The sequence below is a fragment of the Trachinotus anak genome, unplaced genomic scaffold (genome assembly GCF_046630095.1).
Source record: "Trachinotus anak isolate AG129_WGS33_773 ecotype Australia unplaced genomic scaffold, CSIRO_AGI_Tana_v1 ptg000021l, whole genome shotgun sequence".
NCBI lineage: Eukaryota > Metazoa > Chordata > Actinopteri > Carangiformes > Carangidae > Trachinotus > Trachinotus anak.
In genome coordinates, this window is record NW_027273872.1 from 21,332,162 (window position 1) to 21,352,787 (window position 20,626).

The window sequence follows — 20,626 nt, forward strand, 5'->3', positions numbered from 1 at the left end:
GCATGGACATGCTCACAAAAGAAAATGTATGTATATATATGTATATATGTGTATATATCAATAGGGTGGAGTCAGATAAATTTATATAAGCCTATCTATCTATCTATCTTATCTCATCTCAGACTTTTGAACTCCACTGTGTCCAATACTAACTTTAAGTCGAACATCTGTGCCATTACTGTGTCCTCAGCACTTTTCAGTGAAATGTCCTTCATTTTCTGACGAGAATTTTGGTTGAAGGGAACCTTTTCTGTGTCCCATTTTATTTCTTTGGGAAAGAAGACAAAGTTCTTTTTTTGCAACGTTTATACAAGATGTTATGTACTTAAAGTGGTTTCAGAAAACATTCAGACTCCATTGTACACTGTGTTGTAGATTTAATTTTAAATGGATAAAACCGCCATTTTTTGCTCATCAATTCACATTCAATATCCCAAAATGACAGAGTGAAAAAGTGAGATTTTTGCAAATTTATTTAAAATCAAAAACTGAAATCTCTCATTTCTAAAGTATTCAGACCCTTTGCTGTGGCTCTAAACTGTGGTCAGGTTCATCCTCTTTACTTTAATTATTCTTGACATGTGTCTAGAACCTGTCTGGAGTCCTGCTGTTGAATTGATTGGCTATGGTTTAGAAAGGCACACACCTGTGTATACATGGACCCACAGTACACACTGCATGTCAGGACAAAAACCAAGCGCTTAGTCAAGAGACAACATAAATCCCTGAAAAATATAGATTTATTTTGAATTCTTTCAAATCAACAAAGCAAAGACGATTTTTGATGTAACAAAATGGAACAGCACTAGTCCATCTTGTAACCATACCCAGCACTGTGCAGTGTTTTCAGTTCACCAGCACAGTGGCCTAAATTACAATAAATAAAAGCACCATGCACTCATGACTGTAAAAGCTGTAGCACAAAAGCCAGTAATTGTTAAATGACAAAAACAGAGAGAAATTTTCACAAACTGCCATCTGCGAATTAAAAGACTTGTAAACAGTTGTGGGGGTTTTTGTTTTTTTCCCTAGGTTTCGGTCCTTCCGCTTAAACTGCCACTGCTTGCTGCAATTTGCAATGCAAATGCGCTTGGCTGTTTTCTGTGGAAATATAAATGATGTAAGCAGAAAAAATGACAATGGAAATATTGAAAAAAGACTTCCGAACTATGCTTGCTTACAAAATGGCAATTTATGCTGCATAATGACACAGAGTGTTTGTCAGTTTGGATGAGATGGCAGTGTGGGAATGAGGTTTCTCCTGCTGCAGACTGCTCTCTCAGCTGCGAGTGCTGTACAGGTCTTCATCCTCGGGGCTGGATTGGCCGAAGTCCATCAGAGAAGGGTCTGCCTTGAAGCCAGAGCCCTCTGGGGGGCAGCAAGAGAAACGCAACACAGAATTATTACATGCTTTACTTTAAGAGGAGGGGGCATCTCGTACCTAGAATGGCAATTAATGAATCTGTAGAATAACAATCAGAGAAGAAAAGTATAAAATCAGAACAGGTAAAAAAAAGAGCACCGGAGTCAAAGCCACAGTGTCCTGTCAATGTTCCTGTGACCACACAATACTGGTTAACGAATGCTCAGTGATAAGGGCATTGGCTCTAACAAACATGCTGACTGACACATGCACAAAGACACACATCTCCTCCTAGAATTACCTGAACACCTGCATGTGCTGGGTGTTATGATTGTGTGTAGGTGAGCTTTTTTATGATCAAATTATAAGACAAAATTACTTTGATTACATTTTATTAAATGCATATGGAAATAGTCTTGCACCACAGGTAAAATAAATGCTTAATGAAATAAATGTATAAATAAATGGAAAGGATTAATAAACCTTTCCTTCAGTTTGCCTGTTTGTGTACACAGATGCATTCATTGGAACACAAGGATTTCAGATTTTCAAAATAAAATGAATAGAGGGGTACATATATGACATCATTTATTTAAACCCAGTAAATGAAATCACAGATTAAAAATTGATCCGAAAATAGAATACTACTGTGGTATGTGTTATGAGCTGCATATAATAGATTACCAATGAGCCACAGTGTATTAACACAATGCGAAAGTCCTATTTGATTATTAACACATAATTTATATGCAAAGATGAAGTAGAAGTCATTACATACATACATATTGTCAGTTTGAGAGCAGTTGAAGTCCAAGTCCAACCTGCTCTCACTGAATACTAATAAACCACTCCTATTAACTGAAAAATATAAATAAATAAATCTACATTGCTCTTCTAGTAGTGTCTTATTATTCACCATTTACAATCCATAAATATTTATTTGGAGTCATATGCAGGACATCTGCAGCAACAGGAATTTATTTTCCATGGAGACTGAGCTTATTTGGAAACAGATTTGATTATTTTTCTACAGTGTCCTGCAATATAGGATCACTGCAAGCTGAAATTGAAATTTCTGTTAATTTTAAAAATCAGACTTGACTGTTACAAACTGTGAGTCCAACACTTGACTAAAGTTTTCAAACTGCACATTCCAAATGCTGACTCTTTTTATTTTATTATTCTTTGCTATCTAAGAATCCCTCAGGTAAACAGCTGCAGAACCCAGTTACTCCTTAATCTATTAAACTGTTAAAATATAGATGGGTTCTCTAAAGTCCAAAGGTGCTGTGTATTCAGCTAAAAGATTAAAAGATGAGATGTAAGAGTTAAACTGCTCTAAGACTCGCAATACATGCCTGTTCATGTTAAATGAAACTGAGTGCGCTGCAGTTTTTTTTTTTTTTTGTGAAACGTTTGGTGCAGACCGATATAAGCATGAGCAAACCTCAACTCGTCAAAAAGTCTAACCCTGGTTAACTAAGACCACACCTGGTAACAAGACCAAGAACTCAGGTAATTCCCAAAAATGATGCAGTGTGTGTATGTGTGAGTCTGTGTGCTGGAGTAAGTCAATGCCTGCTAATAAACTGGAGCAGTGGCGTACGTACAGCAGCTGTTCACAGTACCTTTGCTGTTTTCTGCTGCAGGCTGTTCAGGAGGTGGTGGTGGTGGTGGTGTGAGTGTCGAGGTCGGGGTCTCCTCTGGTGGCCGGTCAGTTAACTCTGGTTGAGCAGTGGGTTCAGGATCAGCTGATTCCACAACTGGCACTGAGGAGAAGTCAAAATGAAACTGAGGGTCAGCAGCAGAGACATGAACTAATATGTTCCCACCTTCATGAAAGCAACTGTGATGTCAGATTAATATCAATACAGATGCTATTTAGAAAGTTCCCATTTGGGAAGTTACAACAGATCACTGTACTCTACAGGTTGGTCCTAATAAGAAGTAACACAAGAGATGCATAATGAAATTAGTCCCTTCAATTCCAATGAACAACACTTCTGTACCAACAGTGATTTCCCCATGAAGATTATGAATTAAGATTAATGAATTTTGGCATCATTTTAATTTTGCATTACACTTTTTCTGCTCTTTGACATCATGGGCCAGACTATTTCTAGTCACCTGAGGCCTTTGGAGCAGGTGGTTCTTCAGAGGAAGGAGACTCTATCATCTCTGGTTCTACGCTCGGCGTGGACTCAGCTGGGCTGGTTTCATTTGAGATGTCCTGTGGTGCTTGTTTTATGTCTGAGGGCTCCCCACTTTCAACAGGGGCAGGAGGTTCCTCATAGTGAGGAGCAGTTTCTGTCTCTGCTGCCACTGAATGTACCACGGGATCTGGACAGGAGGAGAAACACAGCACGTCATTAGTAGAGGCCCTTGTGTGATTGTGTGTGAAGCAGATATGGAGACGGAGATTAATATCTACGATACCTGTGTTGGTCTCTGTGGGGGCCTGGTCGGGGGAGATCTCTGTGAGTGTTACTGATGAAGCCTCCTTTGTTATGACAGCAGCGATGGGCTCGTCAGAGACAGGAACAGACTCCGCTGATTCCACCTCTGTCTCTGCGATTGTAGCACTTTGGGATGAGCTGTCTGTGGTGGAGCTGGGCTCTGAGGCATCAATCACTGCAGACTCTGGATTTGACACTGTAGACAACTGGCAACATGTAAAACACAGTGTAAGCTTTGATTTCTAAATCACAAACCTTCAAGTGAGTACATATGATGCAAACATAATTACTGCCTCATGGTTGTATGCCTCCACAACTCAGACCAGTTTCAATCTACATCCCTGTTTATCCAGTCATATAAAATTATAACCATTTGTGTGAAATATTGTCATAATTGTTGTGTGAAGTCTTGACTAATGACTGGAAAGTGTTTTCTGAGGTCACAGAATGGATGATGTTAACAGACATCCACTCAAATCAAGGTACATCATTATGAAAAACATAAGTGTGGTCTGATGACGCTGCTCCTCTCATGTCTGTAATGAGGCAACACGTCTTAGAGGCATGTTTCACAATTTCCACTGTTACGGTATGTAGCACTGCGAATCCAAGGCTGACACCAAATGTTTTTGTCTTGTTTACTTTTACTTTGTTCTGATGATGACTTCTGTGTGAAGACTGGACTTTTTTTTTTATGACCTTGATTTTTGACATTTAGCTAATCAATCTAATCAGTTTGTTCTTGTGGCCAAGTGAATGTTTGGGCCAAATTTGAAGAAGTTCAGTTACTGAGATATCCTGCTCCCGAGAATGGGACGGATGGAGAACCCAAGAAGAACACGCCCCTGGCTGTTGCCGGTGCGGAGGCATAAAAATCGCAAATTCCAGTAACAATACAATGATCAAAGGCAAATTGCTGGGAAAGGAAATAGAATATGACCTACTGAGTGACAGAAGGGATTTTTTTGAGCAAGCAAATTATGTAAATGGAAAATAACTCAGTGGAAGAGAGAAACCATTAAATGGGTTGAAAAGCTGTTTTGGTCTTAGTCACAGACAGTATAACAGCTTTATAGTAGTTTCTATTTTAAAACCAGCCGGGCAAATCCATAAATGATGATCATGATAAATCTGTTCAGATACTCATTATGACTGTTAACCTGTGGTTGTGAAGCAGTAATCTCTTTGGCAACAGGCTCCTTGGGCTTGGAGGCGAGGAGTGAAGAGACCGCAGTGCTGCTCCACTGCCCTGCAGCGTACACCTTCTTACCCGTTAACTAGAAAGCACAAAAGACAAAAACAGCGTTAAACTCTGAAAATAAAGAGGTTTGTGACTGGTGCTGATGGAGTGGTTAACAAAATGTCAGAATTTGAAGAAGTAGTTACCTTAAGCACAGCCACTGCTTGGGCTGGGTAGCATACTGAAGCTCCTGCACTCATCAGCCCCAGTGGAACAGCTAACCTCTTGAAACGAGAGCCTAAAATGACATTTTACAAAGAAGAATGGCAATCAATTGAACTTGGCACAGATTGGATAACGAAGGCCATCTTCATCTGGGACTGCTGTTTTCACAAGAAACAGAGGTTAAAACTGTATTAGTGGTTCACAACCCTTTTCTCAACCCAGTCTGACTGCCAGCCAAACACTGTCTTGATTTACAGAACAGGTGTCTATATTTTAAGTGGAAACTTCATTCAATAATATTATTGTTTAAATGTCACTTAGCTTTCTCCGCAAAGAGACAAACGGAGATAGTAAGACAAAAACAAAGTGTTCCGAGAAAAGTGAAATGGAAAGTTGACTTCACTACTTTCTTATGTGTTGTACTACCATGGTTTAGCAGCGGGCTGCATGTGCCTTCAGTGGTAAACTGCGGTCTGAATGTGAATGGGTCAATCAGAGGTTGACTGAGCCTCAAATACGCCTGTGTCATTTGTGCACCGACATTATGAAAGGGGTGAAAGTGACTGAGTTATTCAAGACTGTAGGTCCAGGTTCAGGGTGGATGATTGACAATAAATGAAAATAAAATATCCAACGTCCACAATGTGACAACACTAGAAACTAGGGCTGCACGATATGCAAAAAAAAAAAAGCTATTATTTTAGCAGATATTGCGATCGTGATATGAGTCATGATTTCAGTTGGAATGATCATTTTTGCATTTCACTTTCACTGAAAATAAAATGTTAAATGATGATTTTTGTACCTAACGAACACGTTCCCCTATGTCTGGAGAATATGATTTGTAGGTCGAGGCATCTCTGTAGCACCAAAACTTCTGTTATCTTTTGGTGCTTTCAATGCACCACAATGTGACACATTTTACTTTAATCAAAAAAAAACTGCAGCTCCTGCGATTTTTTGCAGCTCTTGCAATTTGGATATTTCACTCCGCCATATTGCAATTTCTATTAATTGTGCAGCCCTACTGTAAACATAAACAAAAAAAATTGATGCTTCATTTACTACGTACAGCTGTTACATTAGCACACCACTGCATGGCAAATGTAACTGTAAGCTATAATGACACTGAACATGCTACCATAAAATTACAAAGAACTGCTCAATAGTCTGCTTCAAATACAGCACTCAAACATCTTAATACCACATATTGACAATTTAGATTTCTGATGGTGCAAAGTCTTTCAAAACTATCCATTATTTTCCTGTCTACCATGGCACAAAAGAAATTTTTAGAGGGTTGCCAAGGAAAAGAAACAAAGGTCTTTGATCATTTCAGACGTGGGTGTCAGATCCTTAATACTTTCTGAGCATCAGCCAAATTGTGTATTGTAACAGTTGGGGTCCGTGTATTTTGCTTGAAGCAGTTTGGAGAGCGTGGAGAAAGGAGAAGAAGACAGAAAATTCACATCCACACAAGCACCGCAACTTCCACAATACTCGTTGTTTATTAACTTTCTATACTTCAACCTTACCATGCCCGGTTGGACGGCTTAATCTCATCATGCATGAACAAAACAGAAGCCACATGTAACCTAAACGTTACTCTTAAGTCGGGGTGCTAAAAGAAATAAGGAGCTCATTAACAGACATCCACTCAAATCAAGGTGCATCACTCAACAAACTTAAGAAAAACATAAGTGTGATCTGATGACGCTGCTCCTCTCATGTCTGTAATGAGGCAACACGTCTTAGACGCACGTTTCACAATTACCACTGTTACGGTATGTAGCACTGCGAATCCAAGGCTGACACCAAATGTTTTTGTCTTGTTTACTTCTACTTTGTTCTGATGGTTGTTCTGATGACTTCTATATGAAGAGTGGACTTGGAGAATTTATTTTATTTAGTTATTTTTGGCCTTTATTATGATAGGTGCAGTGAGTGGTAGACAGGAACGTTATGGGAGAGACATGCAGCAATAGGTCCAGGCTGGACTCGAACCCGGGCCGCTGCGGTAAGGATTTGGGATTAATGGTATACACTCTACGAGGTGAGCTACATCATCCTTGAAATGTGGTTTATTTTGTTAAATGAAAACAGCTATAGGAAACTAAGCTACTTATGGTGCCAAAAAGGTACTCTTCTGATATCACTAACATATATTGGCATATATCATATTGGCAGTGGTACTGAAAATGTGTACAATACCCAGTATTGTACACAGCTGTTGGCATATGCACATTGGAAAATGTAAGGTTTTATCGTGATTATATACCTAAATTCTGTGATATTATATAACACTACATGGTAATTTATGAAAATACACTTTAAAATGTTTAACTGTTTTTCTAACTGTCATATTGTTGTAAGAACTAATAAATGGACAGATTAACAGGTGTCAAAATAATTGCTCCCAGCAGGCCTAAAGTGTTTGTGATGTAGTGACGGGGGATCAGTTACCTTTCCGTGCCAAAAACATTCCAAGCAGGCCAGCCATGGTGATGGTGCCAAATCTGGGTAGAAACCCTGGGGGAGGGTCTTTCAGGTAATAGTATGTATCTGGAAAAAAGTTAACACAGGAACGTAATCAACATGCTGACAAATATTAATTTGATCTTTCTTAGTTTTGACATCTGACCGTGACTGCTCATAATGTTACTTTTACATGTTACTTTCTACACTAGCAGCAGCAGCAACAACAGGAGTAACAACAGTTATATCATGCACAGCATCACAGCATGATGGTGACAATAAGATGCATATTTTTAGAACGAACACACCCGGTATAAAAACCACAGAGAAACATGCACTGTCACAAATTTCTCACTTGCCTGCAAAATGGCAACTGTGCTATATGTATATATATATTTAGAAAAGTATATGAATACTGTTATAAATGTCTTACATACAGTATTTGTTATATACAAACCCACTTGAAAAAGTCATATCAGAAATGTACTAGTTTATTCTACTCACTGCTTGGTAAAGAAGGGAAAGACTATGGTTTTGACTTTCATGGAGGGAGAATCTTTGCTATAAATGAGACCTAAAGGTACCTACTGTTGACTCACCCTGTCCTGCATGGTACAGATTAACACTTCCCCTTTTGACAGAGACACAGGCACCCTGCAGGAAACAAAGGACAAAACTGAAATCATTGCACTATATCATTGAGAAAACAGCTACTTTGACAATATCTGGCACAGACGCATCTGAGTCAGTGCGAAGTGTTTTTTTTCCACCATCTTCAACAGTATCAAACTGTCAAATCTCCTTGCAGCAAACCTTACAGCTGCTGAGTTTAGTGCATGAACACTATTTCCTGTCTGGCTCCTCAACTTTGCTGTTTGCAAAATTGTAACTGCACAGAGCACATGTAGCACGTGGGATTGTGCTCTGTAACCACAAACAAAAGGAACAAAAATCAGGGTTGGAAAACTAACATTGCAGGTGCAAGATAAGACGTCTTTGAGGTGTTTTAGCTTTTTTTCCATTTATATAACAATTATTTATATCAGTAAAAGGGCTGATCTGATCCTTGTGTTTAAAGTGATAGACAGGATGTGAGTCAATGCTGCATATTAATTCACTCTGATGTACATCTGTAGATACACACAGTAAAATCTAAATACCTTTACAGCCTGGGCAAATGGTAGTATGCTCTCTCTCGCTGTAGTTAACCCACTCTCAATAACACCCGGGCTCTCTGGAACAAACTGAGCCTGAGTAGACTGTGGCAACGGTGTGTAGATGTTCAGCTGGGGACAGAGGTAGGGTCAGCATGTTGTTTTAAGATGCAACAGTTCAGTGAATGGCAAAAATCTTTCTCATACCACATCTGCCAGCGTTTTGGGGCAGACATACCTTTTCTCGAGTAACCAGCCCATCAGTGGGGGCTTCACTCACAGTGTACACACGGATAGAGGCTATTCCTAGCACCGTCGGGACGGCCACCATCACCACCTACAATGACAGTACACGTCTCTCATTAGTATCTGTCAACTCACGGAAACAACGTAAACAACTGAATGACACTGACTCACTGGCAGACAGGTGACGCCTGTGGCTCAGTAATCAAAGTAGTAGATCATTTGCATGATCAAAAGCAGCAAAACCACACTACGCCGCTTTCCCAGTGTGTTCCTGTATATTTATGTGCATCAGGTACACCTACTCTGCATTTCCATGTTACAGTGGAGCTCTTTTTAATGGTTTTGTGTACTGTTGGATGATTTATATTTACTGATTTATATATTAACTGCGTCATATTTCACAAGTTTATTATTTATGTTGCATGCAACACATTCATTGACTTTAACTATCAAGTAGATGCAACGTTAGCAACAGTAGGCTACCTCAAAACACAGCGCTTGAGTAAATGTATTAAGTTACATTTCACTACTGATATGAACATGTGTTGCAGAAGTGGTCAGCGTAAATAAAAGCCACCATTACTGTGTGCTTAATCAAGGTATGTTGTGTGTAACTTACAGCCGCGTCCAGCTAAGCTAACTAACCCTGACAGTAACGTTACCTCTAACCGAGCGAAATGTGTCCAAACTCTCTATTTTAGCTAACAAGGCCAGGGCCGACAAATATTCAGATATATCAGCTGTTATGTTATGTTACTGGGAGACTATTAGCCTAACGTTGCGAGTGCAGTTAGCATTGACTCTGTCAGCGAGGCTAGCTCAGTGGACACACAGTTAGCAAAGGGTCTGGAGAGTGACAGTCAGCTCAGGTTCGCGTTAACAGTTCGGCCCAGTTGACGTTAACGCCACACCTAAGATGTCATTGAAAATTTACATTTCAAACACACAAAAAAAAAACTTTGCCGAAGAGAAAATGTCAAGTATTCACCTTGGCCGCCATGACAGCGCTCCTCCTTCTTCTTTGGGCTCTGGTCACCGGCTTCGGCTGCTCCACGCCACGGTCGCCTGCTGCCACCTGGTGGCCTGAGCAGGCACCGGCACCGGGTTGCTGCTATAAGGTGATCCCATCCGGCAGACGTTTTCAGCTCAGCATACTGTAAGAGATGACTGTTGTTATGCATGCTTGTCACTAAACTTTTAAACATCACATTTTGTTTTTATCAGTATATCCGCATGGAAGTTATTTGACTGTTACTGCAGGTCCAAATGTCAGTGTTAATGGCGCTCAGTGATTTAACTAAAGGTGGTAATCTGGTAACCCGATTAACTAAAAATGGTTAAATAAAACAGAAAAAAATATGTGTGTAATATTAACTAGGATGAATCTGGTATTATTGTAACCATGTCTTGTAGAGGGGCTATGTATTAAAATCTAGTGTGTTGTATGACCCTAAATTAAGTTCAGTCACATTACCACAAACTAACCCAAATTAAGTATTGATCCGGCATAGCACAGAGCACTGGTTGTAATGGACATGATGAGAAATTGGAAGTGATAGTATACATACACATTTCACAGGTGGGCGGTCAGGAAAAGTGGGCCCAGTAGCAAATTTCTGAACAGAAAACTCTGAGTGTGAATGGTTGTCAACATGTTACAGCCCTGTGATAGACTGATGACCCTTTCAGAGTGTACTCTGCCTCCTGCCCGGTGTGAACAGTCTCCTTTGCCCCTTTGCCCCCGCCCAGGATAAGCAGGTATAAATAAAGGATGGATGCCATGAATATATGTAAAGTAGTGCATGCATAATAGTTACTCATAGTTCTCATATTTTTATGTGGGGCAGGTAAAGGTTCAGTTTGCTCAAAGACACTTTAGATATAGACATTAGACTACAGGAAAACAACACAGTTTTATGAGGTGCCCTTAATTTGAAATCGGGTGGTCTTTGTCCTGGAAACATCAGCTCAGAACACACTGCAATTTTGGTCCAATAAATCCAAGAACAGGTACACATAAACAGGACATAGCTCATAGTGCAGAGGATTCAGTTTATTGAAGTCAAAGTTTAACAACTTAAGTTTACAATCTGTATTTTTTGTAATATATATTCATATATATGAAACCAAAAAAAGGCTACTTTAGGAAGAATAAATGTCATTTTCTTTCTTTTTTAATATCATCTTTAGTCAGTTTAATGTACAGAATAACAGTAAGCTAATATTATCCTTGAAAAAGAGCAATATGTTCCTTTTTTAATGTCGCAGTGCAACTTACATCTTAAACACCTGTGCAATGTACCATGAGGTGTACACCCCTGAAAGAACACACAGTGGAATCTCCCTTTTCGGCCTGTTTCTGCAGGTCTACACACACAAAGATCTGGGAGGGATAACACAGTCTGTGCCTACAAATCATAACTCACATAGCTCCTTAATCTACAGTATGTCGCCTGCTCAGTGGAGCAGCAGTTGGAAAAAGAAGACCAACACTACAGATGAGTAATGGCGAGAGGTCTGCAGACTAAAACTGTATTGTAGCTCTTCTACAGCTGTGTGTGTGTAGGATCGCCAGTATAGTCAGTCCATTGTTGCCAAAGAGAGGGTTGGGAGGCACAGGGAAAGTGCTTGCATCATTTAGTTTTCTTTGTGGTACTCTCAAATTAACCATTTAAAAAAAAACATGAGCTATATCTCTGGGGTGTGTTTGATATTTCACAACAGTGTGACATGATGAAAAACCTGAACCTACACTCAAAGAACTACAGTTAAAATATCAAGATTAAGTACAGAATGTGCTGGATGCAGCAGGTGCTACGCATGTCTCTCAGTCTTCGACACTGGGGGGCACCGTTGAGTCCTTGGCCTGATATTGCAGATGAGATGATTCATCCGAGTTTCACAGACATTACAGAACAATTAATATAGAGGTCTTTGACCGCCCAGTATCAACCAAATGCTTGGAGGGAATGTCAGAAAAGCTTTTGTTTTAGAAGTAACCGTACTGTTGTCTCTCAGGTAAGATTCCTGAAACCTTTGGGTGTGTGTCAGTCTCTCTATGTAAACCAAAACATTAAACTGAAAGCTCCTGGTTAGACGCTAAGGAAGGATCTGCATTAGATTGAATAACTGAGAGGCAAAAAAATGCCTCCCTCAGTTATTGTACAGTTTGTGTCTTCAAACACCATCTAATGAAAAAAGACTTATGAACACATAGATAAAAAGTTATTCTTCAACAGTACGTTTGCATGTATCATGCGCTACAAGTCTAATCATCTTGCAATCATGAGAGGAAGATAAAAAGAAAAAAAAAAAGAACACAAATGATCCACAATATTTTACCCTGTCCAATCAAATCAGTCCCAGGCCTTTTCTCATGCAACACATCACCAGGAGAAGAGTCAGCTGTGATGTTAACCAGTAAAAGCTGTCAATCAACTGTCAGAGATGGTGGTTGTTGTCGTTGTTCGCCTCCTAGTTGTTCAACTGCTAAACACCCTGCATCTACAGAGTGAAGAGGGGGACACTGCAAAACCTTGGCATAGAATACATCATACTTTACATTATATCTATGACACAAAACGTAAATAGATTTATATATTCTTCTATGTTTAAATATATTTGTAGACTGTACACAAATCTTTAGAAAATGAGACGGCAAATGCTTTTACCTGATATTTTGAACAGCAATGGTAAAGAGGCCGATGAGACATAGACCCTGTGATACAGCCAATGAGATATAGAGATATAGAAAGTGCATTCTTTGTAGTGAGTGACTCCTTTGAAAAGAACTCTCTAGCTCTTGCATTCGCTGTTTAAGAAAAAAAAGAAAGAAAAAAAAAGAATTGTTTTGCACCCACGCAAATACATACTCTCCGTCTTCCCTCCGCTACCTCTAGAAGCATATCACAGTGGTAGTGGAACGCAAACATTTACATCAGTATACACAGCAGTATACACATATACACAAGTCTTTGAGGACTAGAGAGAGAGAGAAACGGAAAAATTAAGAAAAGAGAAGGAGGAGATGGAGAGAAACACAGAGAGAGAGGGAGAGAGAATGCAAACAGAATCGTAGAATTGCACTCTATCAGAGGAGCCTCCTTCTGCAGATAAAATTGTGGTTTTTTTTTTTTTGTTTTGTTTTTTTTAACAGTTCACAGTTTGAAATAGTGTGCATCTAGCCAGCACAATGGTTTCTCAATGCTCGTGACTTGTGTTTTCATCAGCTAAAACAGATCAACCAGCATTGATGGCTACCTTTCACAGTCTTACGATAAAGTCACTGCCCTTACTTTCCCCCACACTGTCCCGTCAGATCAGCCTGGAGCAACAGTTAGGTCCCTGTAAATCAGTGAGATATGCGGTGAGAGAAAAAAAAGAGAGAGAGAAAGAGAGAAAGGGGGAGAACTGGTGGCTCTGGGTGCAAAGTTCGTCAGTACAAAAGTACAGTGCTGTGGTGAAAAGGATTCTCCTCTGTATTGCTGCTACATAGCTCCCCCTGCCCCCTTAAATCAACCGGAAAAAAATAGCAAAACCAATACAAAGGAACAAACATGTTAAAAAGTCTCCTTTTTTTCCCATTTTGCTCGACAAGCGTGTGGAGTTTATGCTGAGTTCCATAGACAAAGGAAGATTAATGCTTTCTGTTCAGGCATGCAATAGGCACCCTGTGGGGGTCCTCAGGATTATCAAAAGTTCATACACGCACGTCTCAGACTGTTCCCTCTATGATATTTACACATCTTACAATGTGTGTTCCTGTATGTGTGTTTGTGTGAGTGCGTGCTCAGAGTCGTGATCAGGGGAGAGGGTTTAGCTAATGTAAAGCTCTGTGTGTGTGTGTGTGTGTGTGTGCGTGTGTGTGTGTGTGTGTGTGTGGGTGGGTGTGTGTGTCAGTGAGTGTGTATATCAGTTCAGTCTTTGCTTCTCTTCTCTGTCTCACACGTGTGTCTCAATGAAGGAGTGTGTGTGCGTCATGAGAGGTGCAGCCAGCGGGGAGAGGTCGTCCTGGCCGTTGGTGCCGGGGCTGAGCTGGCAGATGTCTGAGTAGAGCTCGCTGTGCCACTGCTTCCACTCTCTGAAGGTCTGGGAGCACAGGCCAGGGTCCTCCAGGAGGGCACAGATTACTGCCAGCTCTGACTCTTTGGCCTGAGGGAGCAAAGAGACAGCAAGAGATTACCACGCTGAGTCCTCGCACATCTCATTCCTCTTTAAATCCCCAAATCTTTGCTGTGTTTGTGACAGAATCCTTTCTTTGTGCTACCTTCAAGGTGCTGCGGAGGGCTCGCACCCGGTGTAGCCTGTCGTTGAGCAGAGGGTCCCTGGCTCTCTGGGTGAAACAGCGTCGAAGCTCTTGCCTGCTACAAGGTCTCGGGTCTCCTAGGGCCGTCACGTTAGCTTGCTCCAAGGCCCGGTACAGCTGCTCTAGACCATCTAATGGCTCTGGCTCACGGCCCTCTGACACTCGCCGCTCCCTTCCTTCTGACACCCTCCTCTCTCTGCTCTCAACTCTCAACTCCCGCAGGTCTGAGACAGCCAGGAGACGACCAGTAAGAGGCAGATTCATAATGCACACTACTAAACAAAATTACCTATTGTCTTGTGCTCCTCGTCAGCAACACTGTGTCTTGCCAAAGAGCCATTTACAAAAAGCAAATTAAAACTTTTAAAAATTCACATGACATGAGGCCTCATGCAAGAAGCACTCACACAAAACAGAGGAGTGTTTAACTGGCATGTACGAGTGATTCAATAGAACAAATGATCTTTCTTTTCTTTTTTTTAGACCCGCAACTGATACTAATACAATACATCTGTGTGGAGGTTTCCTGATGTGACTTTTATGTGATGTATATGGATTTTAAAGATGATGTTGTACAACATTTTAGCTTAGAACTGTATTTTTTGATGTGGTCTTGGTATGTTTTTCATGATAATGCCTTTGTACTTCTTCTCTTTGAGATGTACCTTCTTGAATTTTAATCTTTAACTACTTTGAGATGTTTATCACTCGAAGCAGGATAGATGGTTAACCTCATCTGTCATCACAGAGCCTGTCATCCCTCTGGTGTGTGTTTATACGTGTACTGTATTGTATGTATCAAAGATTGAGTTTAATTTCATTTGAGTCACTTTTGAAGTTCTCAAGAAGGCAGATGGTATAGTTTCTCACAAAAAAAGTTAATATCAGAGACGCCTCACACACACCGCCAAACAAAAGTACATTTACTGTGAAGATTCTCAGTCTCCAGGTCATGGTATCTCTGAGCGCTATACGAAGGCACCTCTCATCCAAAAGGCTTCTTCAGTTCTACCTGACTAGTGGGGAGTTCCAGGCATTTAACTTCTCGTGGGGTCATTAACACCTTGAGAGCCTCCCACCGGTTGAATACAGCGACACATTAAGTCTTTGTAAACCAAAGTGATGTACGTGTTTTTTTGCATTTAGGGCGGGGAAGCGAGATCTGAGCACAAGTGGTCACTCAAGACACATGTGGAGATGCAGGTATGAACTGATGTGCTTAGAGCTGTCCACTTGTGATCGGATCAGTAGTTAGTAATTCCCACTATATCCCACAGTATCCCACACCTACAAACATTACAGCTATAAGTACTTGTTACTGATTAAACCTGTGAGTTGTTTAGATCAGCATCATGTCCTCAACTGTTTTGCATGAAACAATAACAATAACAGTAAATTAAATTATTTTTCCACATTACATACACATTTGCTTTTCTTCTGACTTTATTAAAACCCAGTATGTAGAAATGAAGTGTAGTCATAATCCTTCCCATTGTGAAGTGGGCTTAAATATTTGTTGAAGGTATCAAAACACTGAACTGACCATGAAGCATCATTGTTACAACAGATGAAGAAATATTTCAAATTTATATGATCTCTTTTTTTTCACTCACTCAGGAAAAAAATGCACTTGAGTAGTGCTACATTAAACACAATCACAGATATAGCATATGAACATTCATTTGTATTTAACCTTGTTTTACAGCTGGGGGTCTCAGAGACCACAAACTGTTATCAGTTCAAAAATATTTTTATACACAATTTTGATAAAATAAGTTAATGTCATGAAGTATCATGCTGATAGCTGGTGGCTGATAAAACAATCGTGTATTTTTTGCTGCTGAAGAGGGCCTGGGGTCTCCAGCAACCACTAGAGATTTTATGATTTTCTGTTTAACTACCTAACCCAAACCAAAACTATATTAAAGTATATTAAATCCATAAAATCTGCTCCACCTTGAGCAACCACAACAATAAAATGCTACTTACACGTTGTTGCATCAGTACTAATAATCTGCTGATGTAATATTTAACATTATAACTCTCAGAGGGGCCAAATTTCTACATTATGGTGACTTTAACTTTTGGTGCCTGAATAATTTTGGCTAATAATACTTTGATACTTTATTATGAAGCAATTTCAATGCAGGACCTTTACTTATCATGGAGTATTTTGATAGTGTGGCTCTGTTACTAATTACAACAAAGTGAATATGCAGTACATACTGTATGTAGGACATTGTAATGGATATCACAAGGTTCTTGAGTCACTTGTGACCTAATAGGCTGCTCTTTGTGTGGATAGAACTGCTGCTCTTCTTGTACAGTATAATTCAGACCGTGTGTAATTTTCTTACCCTCCTCGCCCTCGAACATATCTGCAGCCTGCCCCTCTGCCTCTTCATCCTCGCTCCTCTCCTCCATATGAGCGGAGGTGTGTAACAGCTTTCCTGGCATTGGGTCCCTATTCCTGGGCAGACTCTGGCTCCGCTGCTTGTGGGAGCGTCGGTGTGTGTGGCTGTGTGTGTGTGGCCCCCGCTCTAGAGGGAAGGGCCCGTCCCGCTCCCTGTCCCTCTCTGCAGCGTGGTGTCTCCGTACGGGGAGAGTGGCCTGCCTGCGTCTCTCCGGGGACATGCCCTGTCTGCCCAGGCCTCCGTAGAGCCCCATTTCTCCAGACATGGTCCCCATTAGGCCTCCATACTCATTCTCCCCCGGCGCCGTCTGCAGGAAGTGCAGCCCCGCGCTGGTCAGAGGGGTCTCGATGAGGTCCTGCCAGGAGCGACGCTCACGATGGGAAGAGCGGCAGCCAGATGAGTGTGTACTGGTGCTGCCTGTGCCCGTGCCCATGCCCATGCTGTCTCCACGCTGGTCCTCAGCTGAGGAGTGGGAGTGTGTGGACTCACTGGAGAAGTGTCGGCCGTGCTTGGGCTCTGGGAAAGGGCTAGAAGAATTGACCTGGGGAGGGAGAGGGGAGGTGGAAGAGACCATCTGTGGAGGGATGGGGGAGGTGGAGGCACTCATTGGTGGAGGGAGTGGGGACGGGGTGGAGCGCATGAGGCTCATGGAGCTGACTGAGCGGGGCAACTGGTCATAACTGTGGAGGAGGTTAGTCTGAAGAGCCCAGGGGTAAGTGAGGTGGGCAGGGTTGGTTGGTATGGAGAGGAGTGACGAGGGACAGGTAAATGTTGACAGAAAGATGTGAGCACAGATACAAAAGAGAATGGGACCCGCAAAACAAGGAGGAGGAGGAGGTGTGTAAGGAAGGAGAGAGGAAAGAAGAAGAAGAAGAAAGGACAGGAAAGAGTGATGGACAGAAAGAGATCAAAAGATGAGAGCAAAAAAGCAATGAGATGGCAGATGAGAAACTCCAGGAAGGACTGATATGACTGTTGAATGGCTCGGTGGGAAAACATGGTACCAATGCCACTGATCCTTCATATAAATGTCTGAGTTTCATCTGTATACAGGTATCCCCTCATATTTGTTTTCAAATGTAATGTGCATCGTCACCACCTAGAGGTCAGATTGTGTATTAGTTGTGGCAACAGAACACAGAGAAGTGATGGTCTTGGCTGCTTACTGAACCAGATAGTCTCACACTCTGATGTTTTATTAATGCTGAGAGCTCTGGTCTATGCAGCTCTGAAAAACTGTGGGGCTTTTAGGAATAAAATATTCCATCAGAATGAAACACTGCAAAGAAAATGTTGAGCGTGGGTGAGTGTGTGTGTGCGAGTACTTACTGATGGTGTGCGGTGATAAGTATCACAGAGGGATGAGGGTCCCTCCTGTTTGAGTGTCATTGAGCCATCGACCTCGTCTTGATCACTCTCACTCCAGTAGTCTGATATTGAGATAAGAACACACACACACACACACACACAAATGTTAGTGATTCATGGACAAAAAAGTAGAAGCAATAATTTCGAACCAAGCAAATCCATCTTACCTTCATCAGGGCGTGGCACCTTGTCATCTGGTGTGTAGCCAATAGCAGCTAGCCCCAGTCGGTTCATCCACCTATAGGAAACAAGGAAAGGAGAAAGGAAAGATGAGAGATAAAAAGTAAGGGGGAGGGAAGGCATCAGGGGATGTATGAGAAAAGTGGCAGAAAGGAGGAGGGAAAAGGAGGGGCTGTACTGGGTAAATGGTAGGTGACGAATTAAAAAAAACGTTCTAAATAATGGAAGTGGTGTCTCTTAACAGTTGATATCTGTCTGACTGACTCCATCCCCCTGACGAGGAGAGAAAAGAATCAAGATAATTAGAGAGATGAATGCAGAAAGAGAGATGTGACACTCCTCTGTCCCATTGTCTCTCAACAGCGAGTCTCAGATGGTGTTCTTTCTCTACATTCACACTTCTTGTCTTCCTCCTATCCTGCTGTCTGTCTGCCCTGCAGATCCTGACTTGTCCTCTGCAGACACCTTATAATAAGGTCACTACTAAGAATAGAGGCCCAGTCTGTGCACGAACAACAGAACACATTTTTTAATTGTCAACAAATCCCATGTAAAGACCCAAACTAACAATCAACTGATCCTAATGACAAGCAGGATAAATGTAGCCAGTCCTGACATTATGTTCTTGTCCAGAACACTTTAAAACACATAAAGTGGCCACATTGTTGCACTGGGTTAACTTTACCTTCATTACCATGAACTGTAGTTTACTTTGAGTTTATCCTAAATACAATATCCTGCTGCCATAAATACTCACTAGGGCAACAAATGTGTATTATTCCACAGCTGAAAATAGTCCCCAGCAAATGCATTATTTCCTCCTTTTTCAGTAATGTTTGCTAAAAACTACAGTGCCCAACTTTTGTAGGAAATCATTCAGCGTTTTGTAAAAATCACATTATATTTGTGACCTGTTTTCAGAGATTTGCATCTGGAGCAGGATGAGTGGCACAGTTGGGCACTATGTAGAGATTTACAAACACATGGTTGGTTTTGCTCTTTTAATAGAATCTGTTGACAACTGTGAAAAATATAGAATAACACCTGCTTTATCCTTGTCAGTTATGATAGTGAGTTTAGTCATGTCCTTGTATTAAACCTTCAGTGTGGCTTCTGATTATACAGTGGCCTCAGAAAGTATTCAGACCCCCTGTGTTGTGGACTTAAAGCGCACACGACCCCAGTGTCAGGTCGTGAGCCGGTTTTCTTCAAGGACCTCTCTGTACTCCCTGTCTCCTCGTCCTTGCTGCTGAGAACCCCCACCCCCCACCCCCAAATGCTCCCAGCGAGATGCCATGTGCCTTTTACTCAAAGGTGGCTTCCCTCTACCCACTCTACCACAAAGGCCTGGTTGATAAAGTACTGCTGAGATGGTCGGACATCCTCCCAGCAGGTTCTCCCATTTCTGCAGAGGACTCCTGAAGCTCTGTTAGAGTGACCGTTGGGTCTTTGGTCACCTCCCTGACCAAGGCCCTTTTTGCTCAGTTGCACAGTTTGGCTGGACAGTCCACTCTAGGAAGAGTCCTGGTGGTTCCATACTTCTTCCATTTTATAATTATTGAGGCCACTGTGCTCCTGGGAGCACTCAAAGCTTTAGAAATGGTTTTATGCCCTTGCCCTGATCTATGCCTCTCCACAGTTTTATCGCCAAGGTCTACAGAGAGTTCTTAGGATTTCATGGCTGGGTTTTTGTCCTGACATGCAGTGTGTATTGGGGGACCTTGGTGAGTGCTCCTTCTAAACTATGTCCAATCAATTCAGTTTGCCACAGTTGGACTCCAAGCTAGTTTTATATATATATATATATATATATATATATATATATATATATATATATATATGTCAATGATAATTAAAGCAAACAGGATGCACCTGACCACAAGTATAGGGGTCTGAATTCTTTACGAAGCTCATGTTTAAGACAGTTTTTCTGGTGCCTATGCTAATAACCGCCCAGTCATACATACATACAAATGCACATAAAAATGTGTGCAACAGTACTGTCACACATACATCTCCATACGCAGAATGGAAGACAAATATAGCTGGTTAATTACTCTCCCCCAATTATCTCCCCATGTCACTGAGGAGAGGTGTGGATAATTAGAGCTCATCAAATAACACTCCTGCAAATATCACTACGTTCTCCCTCTCACACAATCACACGTGACACTAATACACATTTCCACACACATACACAGCTCTAACAGCTTTAACAACAGAGGGCCAGGTTCATGTCTTATTCATGCACAATGTTGTG

General features: G+C 41.3%; 2 protein-coding genes across 3 annotated transcripts in view; both read right to left on the minus strand.

Annotated features, from left to right (window-relative positions):
• Nucleotides 1–722: 722 nt before the first annotated feature.
• apool (apolipoprotein O-like) lies at nt 723–10,231 on the minus strand. The gene is made up of 11 exons (XM_071457540.1): nt 10,088–10,231; nt 9,092–9,190; nt 8,860–8,985; nt 8,299–8,353; nt 7,688–7,786; nt 5,206–5,297; nt 4,980–5,096; nt 3,800–4,025; nt 3,491–3,703; nt 2,992–3,132; nt 723–1,368 (listed from the first exon to the last, which is right to left on the minus strand). The coding sequence occupies exons 1-11, from the start codon at nt 10,097–10,099 to the stop codon at nt 1,280–1,282; spliced, it is 1,269 nt and encodes a 422-aa protein (XP_071313641.1). The 5' UTR covers nt 10,100–10,231; the 3' UTR covers nt 723–1,279.
• A 2,992-nt stretch (nt 10,232–13,223) lies between these two features.
• Nucleotides 13,224–20,626, minus strand: part of LOC139605769 (connector enhancer of kinase suppressor of ras 2) — a 64,904-nt gene continuing 57,501 nt past the window's right edge. The window contains exons 20-24 of one of the 2 annotated variants that reach the window (XM_071457538.1): nt 18,354–18,424; nt 18,148–18,248; nt 16,762–17,359; nt 14,366–14,628; nt 13,224–14,250 (exon numbers count right to left, since the gene is read on the minus strand). In XM_071457538.1, the coding sequence (XP_071313639.1) occupies nt 14,041–14,250; nt 14,366–14,628; nt 16,762–17,359; nt 18,148–18,248; nt 18,354–18,424 (1,243 nt within the window). In that variant the 3' untranslated portion in view covers nt 13,224–14,040. The remainder of the gene's footprint in view (nt 14,251–14,365; nt 14,629–16,761; nt 17,360–18,147; nt 18,249–18,353; nt 18,425–20,626) is intronic. The other variant, XM_071457539.1, reaches the window with a different exon arrangement.

Bases quoted from the DNA above. Each gene is read 5' to 3' on its own strand.
- apool (XM_071457540.1), bottom strand. The intron at 5,097-5,205 runs GTAACTACTTCT...TGTGCTTTCTAG, and splicing joins AAGCAGTGGCTGTGCTTAAG to TTAACGGGTAAGAAGGTGTA. The intron at 1,369-2,991 runs GTACTGTGAACA...GCTGCCCCCCAG, and splicing joins TGCAGCAGAAAACAGCAAAG to AGGGCTCTGGCTTCAAGGCA.